The sequence below is a fragment of the Stegostoma tigrinum genome, chromosome 24 (assembly GCF_030684315.1).
Source record: "Stegostoma tigrinum isolate sSteTig4 chromosome 24, sSteTig4.hap1, whole genome shotgun sequence".
Taxonomy (NCBI): Eukaryota; Metazoa; Chordata; class Chondrichthyes; order Orectolobiformes; family Stegostomatidae; genus Stegostoma; species Stegostoma tigrinum.
The window spans coordinates 433196-448487 of record NC_081377.1 but is presented as its reverse complement, the minus strand read 5'-3'; the positions used below and the strand labels follow the sequence as shown (position 1 = coordinate 448487).

Genomic DNA, 15292 nt, shown 5'->3' with positions numbered 1-15292 from the left:
TCTTAATAGCTAAAATCCTCCATACCAGGCAACGTCCTGGTAAACCTTTTCTGTACCTTTTCTGAAGCATCCATATCCTGCTGGTAGTGTGGTGACTGAAACTGTATGCAATACTTCTAATACTCAATGCTCCTTCCAATGAAAGTAGAATGCCATAGGCTGTTTTTTACAACCTTATGTACTTGTGCTGCCACCATTAGTGATATGTGGACACCCAGATCCCTCTGCATATCAATACTCCTAAATGTATAATACTCCTAAACTGTATAATTTCTACCTATACTTGACCTACCAAAATGCATCATCTCACATTTGTCTGGATTAAACTCCATCTGCCACCTTCCTGCCCATGCCTCCAATGGATCTATATCTTGCTGTATCGTCTGACAATCCTCCTCACTTTCTGCAACGCCACCAATCTTTGTATTGTCCACAAACTTACTAATTAGACCAGCTACATTTTTGTCCAATTCCTTTATGTATACAATGAACAGCACAATTCCCAGCACAGATCCCTTGTGGAGCATCACTAGTTATAATTCTCCAATCCGAAAAGCATCCTTACACCGCTGCCCTCTGTCTCCTGTGACTAAGCCAGTTCTGTATCTATCTTGCCAGCTCACCCTTGATACCATGTAACTTCATCTTCTGTACCAGTCTGCCATGAGGGACCTTGTCAAAGACTTTTCTGAAGTCCATGTAGACAAAATCGACTACTTTTTCCTCATCAATCGTCCTTGTCACCTCTTCAAAAAAATTCGATCAATTTAGTGAGGCACGTCCTCCACTGCACAAAACCATGTTGTTTATCACAGATAAATCCATTTGCTTCGAAATGCGTATAAATTTTGTCCCTGAGAATCTTTTTCAACAATTTCCCAACCACAAATGAGAGGCTTGTAGGCCGTAATTTCCAGGGTTATTCCTGTTACCTTTCTTAAACAAAGGGAGAATGCTGGCTATTCTCCAGTCCTCTGGATCTCACCTGTGGTCAAAGAGGATACAAAGATGTCTGACAATGTTCCAGCAATTTGTTCTCTTGTCTTCCTCAATTTCTGGGATAGATCCCATCAGGATCCGGGGCCTTCTCTACCTTAGTACTTTGTAAGATGCTCAACACCTTCCTTTTTAATAGCAAGTTGGCTTCGAGATTTGAAACTCCTTTCCCTGAGATCATCATCCACCAATTCCTTCTCTTTGGTGAATACTGATGCAAAGTGTTTGTTTAGGACCTCAGCTACCTCTTCTGGCTTCACAGATAGATTTTCCTGCAAGATGAAGAATTTTTCAATCTCCGTCTTGAAGACATTTAACATCCCAGCCTCCACTGCGCTCCGTGGCAATGAATTCCAGAGGCCCACAACTCTCTGAATGAAGAAAGGTTTCCTCATTTCCATTCTAAATTTACCCCCTCTAATTCTAAGGCTGTGCCCATGGGTCCTAGTCTCCCTGCCTAACGGAAACAACCTCCCAGCGTCCACCTTTCTAAGCTATGCATTAAGCTATCCACCCTGTCTGCACTTCTCATGATTTTGTAGACTTCAATCAGGTCCCCCCTCAATCTCCAACTTTCTAATGTAAACAATTATAATCTACAAAACCTCTCTTCATAGCTACCGCCCTCCATACCAGGCAACATCCTGGTAAGCCTCCTCTGCACCCCCGCTAAAGCATCCACATCCTTTTGGTAATGTGGCGACCAGAACTGTATGCAGTATTCCAACGTGGTCGAACTAAAGTCCTATGCAACTTTAACGTGACCTGCCAACTCCTGTACTCAATACCCCGTCCAATGAATGAAAGCATGCCGTATGCCTTCTTGACCACCCTATTGACCTGCATTGCTACCTTCAGGGTACAATGGACCTGAACATCCAGAGCTCTCTGTGCATCAATTTTCCCCAGGGCTTTTCCATTTACCACATCGTTCGCTCTTGAATTGGATCTTCCAAAACACATCACCTCACATTTGCCTGGATTGAACTCCATCTGCCATTTCTACACCCAACTCTTCAATCTATCTATATTCTGCTGCATTCTCCAACAGTCCCCTTCACTATCTGCTACTCCAGAATCTTAGTGTCAACTGCAAACTTGCTAATCAGACGATCTATATCTTCCTCCGGATCGTTTATGTATATCACAAACAACAGTGGTCCCAACACGGATCCCTGTGGAACACCACTGGTCATAGTTGTCCATTTTGAGAAACTCCCTTCAACTGCAACTCTCTGTCTTCAGTTGCCCAGCCAGTTCTCTATCCATCTAGATAGTACACCCTGAACCCCCTGCGACTTCACTTTCTCCATCAACCCAACACAGGGAACCTTATCAAACACGTTACTGAAGTCCATGAAAATGACATCCACAGCCCCTCCCTCATCTATCAACTTTATCACTCCCTCAAAGAATTCTATCAAGTTGGTAAGACATGACCTTCCCTGCACAAAACCACGCTGCCTATCACTAATAAGCCCATTTTCTTCCAAATGTAAATAGATCCTATCCATCAGTATCTTCTTCAGCAGCTTCCCCACCACTGACATCAGGCTCACCCATCTATAATTACCTGGATTATCCTTGCTACCTTCTTAAACAAGGGGACAACATTAGCAATTCTCCAGTCCTCCAGGGCCTCACCCATGCTCAATATGTTGCAAAGATATATGTTAAAGCCCCAGATATTTCCTCTTTCGTGTCCCTCAAAACCTGGGATAGATCCCATCCGGACCTGGTTATTTGTCCACCCTAATGCCTTTTAGAATACCCAACACTTACCCCATCCTTATGCCGACTTGACATAGAGTAATGAAACATCTATCCATAGCCTCAACATTCGTCATGCCGCTCTCCTCAGTGAATACTGATGCAAAGTACTCATGAAAAATCTCACTCATTTTCTCTGACTCCTCGCAAACTACCCTCCTTTGTCCTTGAGTGGGCCAACCCTTTCCCTTATTACCCTCTTGCTCCTTATGTATGAACAAAAGGCTTTGGGATATTCCTTAACCCTGTTTGCTAAAGATATTTCATGACCCCTTCCTCCCCTTAATTCCTCGTTACAGATTGGTCCTACTTGCCCAATATTCTTCCAAAGTTTCGTCTTTTTTCACATGCCTAGACCTTATGTATGCTTCCTTTTTGCTCTTTGCTAGTCTCACAATTTCACCCGTCATCCATGGTTCCCTAATCTTGCCCTTTCTATCCCTCATTTTCACACCGACATGCCTGTCCTGCACTCTAATCAACCTCTCTTTACCCTCAAACAGCTGCTCCCAACCCACACTCCCAGCTCCTGCTGAATTCTGCTACTGTTGGCTTTCCCCCAATTCAGCACTCCTCCTTTCAGACCACTCTTGTCTTTGTCAATCAGTATTCTAAAATTTACAGAATTGTGATCCTTATTCTCAAAGTAATCCCCTACTGAAACTTCAACCACCTGGCCGGGCTAATTCCCCAACACCAGGTCCAGTATGGCCCCTTCCCGAGTTGGACTATTTACTTGCTGCTCTGGAAAACCCTCCTGGATGCTCCTTACAAATTGTGTTCCATCTAAATCCCTAACACTAAGAGAATCCCAGTCAATGTTGGGAAAATTAAAATCTCCCATCACCACCACCCTGTTGCTCCTACATCTTTCCATAATCTGACACGTTCACTGTTGGGAGGCCTGTAGTACAGCCTCAACATTGTTCCTGCACCCTTCCTATTTCTGAGGTCTCCCCATATTGCCTCACTGCTTGAGTCCTCCATAGTACCCTCCTTCAACACAGCTGTGATATCCTCTTTGACCAGTAATGCAACTCCTCCACCCCTTTTACCTCCCTCTCTATCCCACGGGAAGCATCTACATCCTGGGATATTTAGTTGCCAATCTCGCCCTTCCCTCAACCAAGCTGCAATAAAAGCAATAACATCATACTCCCAGGTACTAATCCAAGCCCTAAGTTCATCTGCATTACCTACTACACTTCTCGCATTAAAACAAATGCACTTAGACCACCTGTCCCTTTGTGTTCATCATTTGCTCTCTGTCTACTCTTCCCCTTAGTCACACTGACTTCATTATCTATTTCCTAACAGGCTTTATTTACTAACCTTCTCATTTGGTTCCCATCCCCCTGCCACATTAGTTTAAACCCCCCCCCCCCCCCCCCACACATTAGCAAAAGCAGCCCCTAGGACATTGGTTCCAGTCCTGCCCAGGTGTAGATCGTCCGATTTGTAATAGTCCCAACTCCCTCAGAACCGGTCCCAATATTGCATAAATCTGAATCCCTCCCTCCAGCAGCATCTCTCAAGCCACTCATTTATCCTGCCTATTCTTTCATTTTTACGATGTCTAGCACATGGCACTGGTAGCAATCCTGAGATTACTACGTCTGAGATCCTACTTTTTAACTTGGCTCCAACCTCCCTAAATTCTGCTTGTCGGACCTCCTCCAATTTTTTACCTAAATCATTGGTGCCTATATGTATGGCCTGCAGTCAATCTGAGACATCCCTGACCCGTGCACCTGGGAGGCAATATACCATTTGGAGTCTCATTTTCGACCTCAGGAACGCCTATCTACTTGCCTTACAATCGAATCCCCTATGACTATAGACCTTCCACTCTTTTTCCTGCCCTTCTGTACAGCAGAGCCAGCCACAGCTACCTGGCTACTGCTGCCTTCCCCTGATGAGCCATAGTATTAGAATGGTATTAGTTCCGGTTGCCTCATTATAGGAAGGATGTAAAAGCTTCAGAGAGGGTGCAGAGGAGATTTATCAGGATGCTTCCTGGACTGGAGGGCAGCCCTTACAAGGAAAGGTTGAGGATGCTATGGCTTTTTTCATTGGAGCGAAGAAGGATGAGAGGTGACTTGATTAGAGGTGTACAAGATGATGAGAGGCATAGATAGAGTGGATCGTCAGAGACTTTTTCCCAGGGTGTAAATGACTATTACAAGGGGGCATAATCTTAGGGTGATTGGAGAAAGGTATAGGGGAGATGTCAGAGGTAGGTTCTTTACACAGAGGGTGGTGGGTGCATGTGGAATGTGCTGCTGGCAGTGGTAGGGGAGTCAGATACTTTAGACACTTTTAAGTGACTCTTGGGTAGGCACATGGAGGATAGTAAAATGTAGGGTATGCAGGGTAGTTTGATCTTAGTGGGATAATAGGATGGGACAACATCATGGGCCAAAGGGCCACAATTCTATGTTCTTTATTCTTTGTATGAAGGTGGATAAATCTCCTTGTCCTGATCAGATATATCCAAGAACCCAGCAAGAGGCTAGAGAAGAAATTGCGGGGGCTCTGGCTGATACATTTGCATCATCATTAGCCCTGGGTGAGATCCCAGAAGACTGGAGGATAGCAAGTGTTGTGCCTTTATTCAAAAAGGGCTGAAATTAAAAACCTGGGAATCATAGACGAGTAAGCTTAACATCTGTGGTAGGTAAGTTACTTGAGAGGATTCCGAGGGGTAAGATACTCATGCATTTAGAAAGACAGACTTTGATTAGGAGTAGACAGCATGGCTTCGTGCATGGGAGATCATGCCACACAAATTAGTTCAAGTTCTTTGGTGAAGTGACCAGCAAGGTTGATGACAGCCAATTACAAAGGGATAACTTGGCACCATTGACCAATAGGAACCAGGGAGGTGTGTGTGTCTGTGTGTGTGTGTGTGTGTGTGTGTGTGTGTGTGTGTGTGTGTGTGTGTGTGTGTGTGTGGTGCATGTGCTTGAAGTTTAAACGGTATAAGTTATGACATTCTGAAGCTTATTGTGTGCCTTATTTCCCTGAGAAATGAAGCTGTACTGACAAACAAAGCTGTAATAAAGGTTTCCTGATACCTACCATGGACTCAGACTCTCATCGGAATATATGAGATCTAACAGTGTCACACTTTTAATGAGGAATCAATAATTGCAATAAGGAGAGATGATACCTCTCAAATGAAGCTTTGTGGGGAGAACTTAGAAGTGTTAAGGGTGCAGCCACTCTTCCCTAAAAGTGGTAACACAGGTGCCAAAGTCATTGAGAAGGCATATGACATGTTAGCCTTCATTACCTGGGGCACAGACTACAAGAGTTGGCAAAACATGGTTGCAGGTATATAAGACCCTTGTTAGGCTGCATTTGAAGTATTGCGTGCAGTTTTGGTCACCACACTATCAGAAGGACATGGAAGCTTTGGAGAGAGTGCAGAGAAGGTTTACCAGGATAATGGGAACTGCAGATGCTGGGGAAACCAATATAACAAAGTCTGGAGCTGGATGAACACAGCAGGCCAAGCAGCATCTCAGGAGCACAAAAGCTGATGTTTCGGGCCTAGACCCTTCATCAGAGAGGGAGATGGGGAGAGGGAACCCTGGGAACCCTGCAGCCCAATGGTATCAATGTGGACTTCACCAGCTTCAAAATCTCCCCTTCCCCCACCGCATCCCACAACCAGCCCAGCTCATCCCCTCCCCCCACTGCATCCCAAAACCAGCCCAGCCTGTCTCTGCCTCCCTAACCTGTTCTTCCTCTCACCCATCCCTTCCTCCCATCTCAAGCCGCACCTCCATTTCCTACCTACTAACCTCATCCCACCTCCTTGACCTGTCCGTTTTCCCTGGACTGACCTATCCCCTCCCTACGTCCCCACCTATACTCTCCTCTCCACCTATCTTCTTTTCTCTCCATCTCCGGTCCGCCTCCCCCTCTCTCCCTATTTATTCCAGAACCCTCTCCCCATCTCCCCCTCTGATGAAGGGTCTAGGCCTGAAACGTCAGCTTTTGTGCTCCTGAGGTTTACCAGGATGTTGCTCAGTCTCCAGGGCATTGGCTATGAGGAGAGGTTAAAAAGACTAGTATTGTTTTCACTGGAAAGATGGCAGCTGAGCGGAGACCTGATAGAGGTCTACAAAATTATGAGATGCATGTATAGTGTGGAGAGTCCAATGCTTTTTCCCAGGGTTGAAGTTGCAATTACAAGGAAGCACAGGTTCACGGTGAGAGGGTGAAATTTTAAGGGAAATGTGCGAGGGAAGTTTCTCATGCAGAGAGTGGTAGGAGCATGGAATGCACTGCCAGAGGAGGTGGTGGGAGCAGGCACATTGGCGACATGTAAGAGGCATCTGGATGGTTACATGAATAGGGATGGAATAGAGGGATACAGACTAAATAAGGGCAGAAGGTTTGTTAGAACATAGAACATAGAACAGTACAGCACAGAACAGGCCCTTCAGCCCACAATGTTGTGCCGACCATTGATCCTCATGGATGCACCCTCAAATTTCTGTGACCATATGCATGTCCAGCAGTCTCTTAAATGACCCCAATGACCTTGCTTCCACAACTGCTGCTGGCAACGCATTCCATGCTCTCACAACTCTCTGCGTAAAGAACCTGCCTCTGACATCCCCTCTATACTTTCCACCAACCAGCTTAAAACTATGACCCCTCGTGCTAGCCATTTCTGCCCTGGGAAATAGTCTCTGGCTATCGACTCTATCTATGCCTCTCATTATCTTGTATACCTCAATTAGGTCCCCTCTCCTCCTCCTTTTCTCCAATGAAAAGAGACCGAGCTCAGTCAACCTCTCTTCATAAGATAAGCCCTCCAGTCCAGGCAGCATCCTGGTAAACCTCCTCTGAACCCTCTCCAAAGCATCCACATCTTTCCTATAATAGGGCGCCCAGAACTGGACGCAGTATTCCAAGTGCGGTCTAACCAAAGTTTTATAGAGCTGCAACAAGATCTCACGACTCTTAAACTCAATCCCCCTGTTAATGAAAGCCAAAACACCATATGCTTTCTTAACAACCCTGTCCACTTGGGTGGCCATTTTAAGGGATCTATGTATCTGCACACCAAGATCCCTCTGTTCCTCCACGCTGCCAAGAATCCTATCCTTAATCCTGTACTCAGCTTTCAAATTCGACCTTCCAAAATGCATCACCTCGCATTTATCCAGGTTGAACTCCATCTGCCACCTCTCAGCCCATCTCTGCATCCTGTCAATGTCCCGCTGCAGCCTACAACAGCCCTCTACACTGTCAACGACACCTCCGACCTTTGTGTCGTCTGCAAACTTGCTGACCCATCCTTCAATTCCCTCGTCCAAGTCATTAATAAAAATTACAAACAGTAGAGGCCCAAGGACAGAGCCCTGTGGAACCCCACTCACCACTGACTTCCAGGCAGAATATTTTCCTTCTACTACCACTCGCTGTCTTCTGTTGGCCAGCCAATTCTGTATCCAAGCAGCTAAGTTCCCCTGTATCCCATTCCTCCTGACCTTCTGAATGAGCCTTCCATGGGGAACCTTATCAAATGCCTTACTGAAGTCCATATACACCACATCCACAGCTTGACCCTCATCAACCTTACTAGTCACTTAGTTATTTAGTTATTTAGTTTGGTCAGGGCACGATGATTGGCACAGGATTGGAGGGCCAAGTGGCTGTTCCTGTGCCATATCTCTGTTTTGTTCTTTTGTAAACTGGGAGTAGATAGGCAGGACTGGACAGGCCCCTAAAGAGACAGGGGGAAATAGAGGAGCAAATATGCAGACAATTCACAGAGGTGTGCCAGAGTAATAGGGTAATTATGCTAGGGGCTTTCAACTTTCCCAGCATAAATTGGGACAGTCACAGTGTTAACGGGTTTAGAGGGGGCGGATTTCTCAATATGTATCCGTGGGAGGTTTTTGTATCAATACGTAGAAGGCCCAACAAGGGATGGTGCAGTGCTGTATCTGATTCTGGGCAAAGAAGGTGGACACATCATCGATATGATAGTGGGGGAACATTTAGGCGATAGCGACCACAACATGGTATGGTTCAAATTTGTTCTGGAAAAGGAAAAAATGGCCTGCAAAAGATGCCTTTCTTCTGGGGGAAGGAAGATTTTATTAAAATAAAGCAGGATTTATTCACACTAGACTGGGAATAGTTCTGTGTGAGTAGGTCTACAGCGGAGCAATGGAAGGGGGCATTCAAAAAGAAGCAAGGGAGAGTAAAGGTCCAACATGCACCCTTTAGAGGGAAATGTAGGAGCAATAAGTTCAGTGAACCCTAGATGTCTGGGACAATTCAGGACTGGATAAGAAAGAAGAGTAGGGCTGGTATCAAGTCCAAAGGGACCAGTTCAGCTTTGGCTAGAGGAATATAGCAAGTGCAGGAGGGGACCTAGGAGCGTAATTAGAAGAGTAAAATGGGGCATGATAAAAGACTTGCAAACATGACAGGGAGAATCCTAAAATATTTTATAAATACATTAAAAGAAAGAGTAGGGCCCATTAGGGACCGAGAGGCAAACTGTGTGTGAATATTTCCCTTCGGTCTTCACTCTGGAAAAGGAGAATGTAGGTGTGGAATTCAAGAAAAGGGGCGGTGAGGAACTTGCACAGTTTGACACCAGAAATGGGGAGATATTAAAAGATCTGTCATGCTTAAAAACAGACAGATACCTTGGCCCAGATGAACTGCATCTCTGGCTGCTGTGGGAAGCAAGGCAGGAAATTGCAGGGGCTCTGACACAAATTTTTAATTCCTCTCTGGCCATGGGGGATCTGCCAGAGGTCTGAAGGACAGCTAATATGGTTCACTTTTTAAGAGGGGTAATAGAGATGAAGCAGGAAATTACAGACTGGTTAGTATCATACCAGTGGTAGGGAAACTGTTGGAGAAAATTCTGAAGGAGCGAATTAATACCTACTTGGAAAGACATAGGTTAATTGGGAATAGTCAGCATGGCTTTGTCAGAGGGAGGTCATGCCTAAAAATTTGACTGGAATATTTTGAAAATGTGATCCAGTGTGTGGGTGAGGTAAGTTTAGTTGATACAGTTTACATGGATTTTAGGCAAAGCTTTTAACAAGGGAGATTGGCATGGGAGATAATGGGAACTGCAGATGTTGGAGAATCCGAGATAACAAAGTGTTGATCTGGATGAACACAGCAGGCTGAGCAGCATCTTAGGAGCACGAAAGCTGACATTTCGGGCCTAGACCCTTCATCAGAAAGGTGAGGAAGGGTCTAGGCCCGAAACATCAGCAGATTGGCATGAGTGATTGACTGAGAAGGTTAAAACACATAGAATTGGGGAAAACTTGGTGAAATGGATCAGAAAATGGCTTGTTAATAGGACTCATAGGAGAAAGCTGTTTGAGTGACTGGAGGCTAGTGTCAAGCAGTGTATCACAAGGATCAGTACTGGGACCCCTACTGTTTGTTATATACGTAAATGATATGGATGAATATGTACAGGTAATGTTAAGCAAATTTGCAGATGGTTAATAGCGAAGAGGATGTTGTGGGATTAATCAGATGGGCAGACCAGTGGCAGATGGTATTTAACCCTGATAAGTGTGAGGTGATACACTTTGGAAGACAAAACAAGGTAAGGGTATATTTAATGAATGGCAGGACACTGGGCAGCTAGAACAGAAGGATCTTGGGGTAATTATTACAGATCCCTGAAGTTGGCAGACCATGTGTACAGGATAGTTAAAAAGGCAGATGGGACACTGGCTTTCATCAGTTGTGGCATCAAGTAATACAGCAAGAAGGTAATGTTGGGAGTTGTACAATTGGTCAGGCCACAGATAGTGTACTGTGTGCAGTTCTCGTCACCTCACTGCAGGAAGGATATGACAGGACTAGACAGGGTACAGCAGAGGCTCACCAGGATGTTGCCAGGGATGGAAAATTGAGTTATAAGGAGAGTGATAATGGGAACTGCAGATGCTGGAGAAGCCAAGATAATGAAATGTGAGGCTGGATGAACACAGCAGGCCCAGCAGCATTGCTGCTGGGCCTGCTGTGTTCATCCAGCCTCACGTTTCATTATCTTGAATTATAAGGAGAGGTTTGGATTGTTTTCTTTAGAGATACGAAGACTGAGGAGGGACTTGATTGAGGTGTACAAAATTGTGAGGGGTATGGGCGGAGTGAATAGAGAGCAGCTGTTCCGCTTGGGGTCAACAGGGTGTAGTTTTATGATAAGGGGCAGGAGATTCAGAGCGGATTTGGGAAAAAAAACTTTTTCATTTGGGATAGTGGGAATCTGAATATACTGCCTGGGAAGGCAGTGGAGACTGGAAAACTTACAACTTAAAAAAATTCTTGGATGAGCACTTCAAATATCATAATAGTCAAGGAGAGGGAAAAATGTAGGAAATTGAGATTAGCGGACCTTTAGTGCTGTTTATTGTCAGCGCAGACTCAATGGGCTGAACGGATTTTAATGTGATGTATGAATTTATGAGACACTCTCTCGTGAGCGTATGGAAAAAGAGCTGCTCCCCACTGACTGTACACAGCCAGTGTCACTCTAGCATGATTAAACATGACCAGAGTCAAGCTCTAATGAGTTTTCACTAATCCTCCCATGAGTATACCCTCATGAGACAGACACTCTCTCATGAGTATGCTATTCTCCTATTTCCTGATCACACTATTCAGATATATGAATGAACACTTCTGGGGCAGGTAGATCATCGATCCAGGCCTCCTGTACAACAATAATATAATTTCACAAAACAATCTTCATCTATATCTCCTCAAATTTTTTAACTATACTCCATGCCTTCACATACACACGTTAACCCTGATTCGGCCTTCATTACTTGCTCCCTTACTGCAGCTCCCTATTAACTCACTGTACACTTTTTCATCTCTAGCTGCTTTCCCTAGTATTTTACACATCCTCAAGTGATCTAATGATCATCCTCCAATGATCTCTCCTACTTCTTCCATTCCAGCAACTTCAACAAAATGCCTCGCAGGGACCTCAGTCCCAGTTCTGTGCAGCTGCAACCTATTGGCTTGTACAAGCGCTATCTTCCCAGAGCCACCCACAGTGTCCCAGGAATCTAAAGCCCTCCTGGCCCCTGCAGCCATATGTTCGTCTGTCTTACCCTCTTCTCACATGCACATGGCCTTCAGAGTAATGGAGATGATCACATTTGAAGTCCTGCTTGCTAATCTCCTCCCTAAACTCTGCCTGCAGACAACCGATGGTACCAACATGTACCATGACATTTAGCTCACCAGATGCGTGTGCTGTGGCCTCTCTGTGACATCCTTAGTTGTGGCACCATGGGTCAACATTCATTCTGGAGCCCATTTGGGGCGGCACGGTGGCTCAGTGGTTAGCACTGCAGCCTCACAGCGCCAGGGACCCGGGTTTGATTCTAGCCTTGGGTAACTGTCTGTGCGGAGTTTGTACGTTCTCCCCGTGTCTGTGTGGGTTTCCTCCGGGTGCTCTGGTTTCCTCCCACAGTCCAAAGATGTGCAGACTAGGTGGATCGGCCATGCTTAATTGCCTGTAGCGTACAGGGGTGTGTGGGTTATAGGGGGATGGGTCTGGTTGGGATGCTCCAAAGGGCGGTGTGGACTTGTTGGGCCAAAGGGCCTGTTTCCACACTGTGGGTAATCTAATCTACGGAGTCATGTCTATTGCCACAGAAATGCCAGTCTCTTACTCTCACTCGTAACTCCTCTTTCAGTACTTGCTTTTCACTCTCCTTCCTTGCCTCTTGTATAGCTAACCTACCACAGCTGTAAAGAGCTCGGGTCTTCCTGTACACCTCTGAGGAGCCTTCACCCTGATCAATATCCAGAATAGAAAACCTATTCTTCAGTGGGGCCTCCTGCACTACCTTCCTGTTTCTCCGGGACTGTCTGACAGTCACCCATTCCCTACCTGCCACCATAATCCTATTTTTGTACTTACATGCACGTGGCACAGGTAGTCATTCAAAGATTATTATTTTTGATTATTATCCTACTAACCTTCTACCTCGCTCCCTAAACTCCAACTGCAGTTTCACATCCCTTCCTGTGACATAACCAGAGGCAAAATTGTTGGTCCATATAATAGGATTGTTTTTCGTACTGCAAAGTTGGCCAAATTATATAGAGAGACTGTGACTCAGTTTGGTGTATAATCTGCATCTTGTGCCTGATGTTAACATACTCCTTTGAGCCGGAATGTCCCTGGTGGGATTCTTAGAAAGGGACTGAGTGTTTGTTCTGACCAAAAGAAAGACAACACTGGCTGAAAGCTCTTAGGCATCTGAGTGAAATTTTCAGATGGCAGCAATGGGAATGCATAGCTGAATGGCCACTCACCTTGCTCAATGGCTTCTTGCACTTTTTCAGAATCCGCTGAGAGATAAAGATTGGTGTGATATGCTTTGAGATACTCGATTGGGCTCTTCCCACCCGTCATGCAGAATCGTTCGATAGACAGACCTGGAAAGGAAGAAAGATTACATCAGTGAGTGAGCGTCAGTGAGAGGTTGGCAGGAATCAGTGAGTGAGGGGTCAGTGTGTGAGGGGTCAATCAGTGAAGGGTTTGTGAATGAGGGTCAGTGAATGAAGGACCAGTGACTGACGGTCAGTGAATGAGGGGTCAGTGAGTAAGGTGTCAGTGATTCAGGGGTCAGTGACTGAGGGTCAGTGAATGAGGGGTTAGTGAATAAGGGGTCAGTGAGTGAGGGGTCAGTGAGTGAGGGGTTAGTGACTGAAGGTCAGTGAATGAAGGTCAGTGACTGAGGGTCAGTGAATGAGGGGTTAGTGAATGAGGGGTCAGTGAGTGAGGGGTCAGTGATGAGGGGTTAGTGACTGAAGGTCAGTGAGTGAAGTGTCAGTGAGAGGTTAGTAGGAATCAGTGAGTGAGGATCAGTGAGTAAGGGTCAGTGATTGACGGTCAATGACAGGTGCGAAGGTCAGTGACAGTGTGAAGGTCAGTGAGCGAGTGGTCAGTGAGTAAGGAGTCAGAAAGTGAGGGATCAGAGAGTGAGCGGTAAGGGAGGGGTCAACGAGCAAGGTTCAGTGAGTGAGGGGTCAGTGAGCAGGAGATAGGTGAGTGAAGGGTCAGTGAGCGAGGTCTCAGTGACTGAAGGGTCAGTGAGTGAGTGATTAAGGCATCAGTAAGTGAGGGTCAGTGAGTGAGGTGTCAGTGATTCAGGGGTCAGTGACTGAGGGTCAGTGAATGAGGGGTTAGTCAGTGACTGAAGAGTCAGTGAGTGAGTGATTAACGCATCAGAAAGTGAGGGTCAGTGAGTGAGGAGTCAGAGAGTGAAGAGGCAGAGAGTGAGGCATCAGAGAGGGAGGGATCAGTAAATGAGAGGTCAGTGAGTGAGGGACAATGAATGACGGGTCACTGGGCTAGTGATGGTCAGTGGGAATTGAAATTATCACAGGACTATACAGATGAGTTCGATGCTTGGTGTGCATCTGCAGCTTCATTAAAATTATTTATAGGCTTCACTCTCTAAGGTGCAGTATAAATCTATGACTGTAATGGATCATCCGACATCAGTAGTTATTTATACCATTACTGTGGCACCAGCAGTAAGTTTGAAACCCCCACAGGAGTATGCAACATTACTGAAGGAAGCTGACGTCTGTGGGAAAGATACTGACACCAACACCAGCAGTGGTCAGTGCCTCTCGAACTCTGTGAATAGCAGATGAGTTCTGTTATCTGGCTATTTTGTGTGATTTATTCTCAATTTCTGTAGCTGCTGCCTTTCTCATTTCATGATGAATACATTGTGACATTTTTGCCCATATTTGGCCCTTTTGATTTGAAGTCCCTTTAAACCATGACTGCAAAATTTCTGTTGACGACTGACAGTGTGGCTGTTTGGTGAGGTGGGCAGGTTTCCTGTAAAGAAATGCTGTAGGAAGAAGGTGACATTGAAACCCAGGAGCAGAAGTCATTTAGCCCATGAACATTCCTGAAATTTGTTCTAATACTCCACTCAGAACCTTGACTCCCTGTTATTGACTCTGTAGAATGTCCCTCCTAATATTTACCTGTCAAACATCGGTGTGGAAAGTATCCATTGATACCCATTGTCAACAGCTTTTAAAAGATTCTGCTCACCTTTCTGTGGATAGCTGTTCCCTGGCATTAATCCAGCAGGGGCATTTTCATTTTAGGATAATTGGAGCAACTGTTTCTATTGGTGGAAAAATTGCAAACAAGAGACCACAGGTTTAAGGTAATCAGTAAAGGAAGCAACTATGACACAGGGAAAATAGTTTCCAGGATTAGGCTTTGAATTCTGCTGTGTGAGAGTGTGATAGGGGCAGGGTCACTCGGGTGGTTAGGGTCTGCAATGTACTGTCTGAGAGTGTGAGGGAGGCAGGGTCACTCGGGTGGTTAGGGTCTGCAATGTATCAGAGATAATGGGAACTGCAGATGCTGGAGAATCCAAGATAATAAAGTGTGGAGCTGGATGAACACAGCAGGCCAAGCAGCATCTCAGGAGCACAAAAGCTGACATTTTGGGCC

General features: G+C 45.5%; 1 protein-coding gene across 2 annotated transcripts in view; it reads right to left on the bottom strand.

Annotated features, from left to right (window-relative positions):
* The window catches only part of LOC125464952 (cytosolic 5'-nucleotidase 1A-like), a 59536-nt gene that overhangs the window by 18918 nt on the left and 25326 nt on the right, over positions 1–15292 (bottom strand). For both annotated transcript variants that reach the window (XM_059654234.1, XM_048557915.2), the window contains exon 4: positions 13117–13239. In XM_059654234.1, the coding sequence (XP_059510217.1) occupies positions 13117–13239 (123 nt within the window). The remainder of the gene's footprint in view (positions 1–13116; positions 13240–15292) is intronic.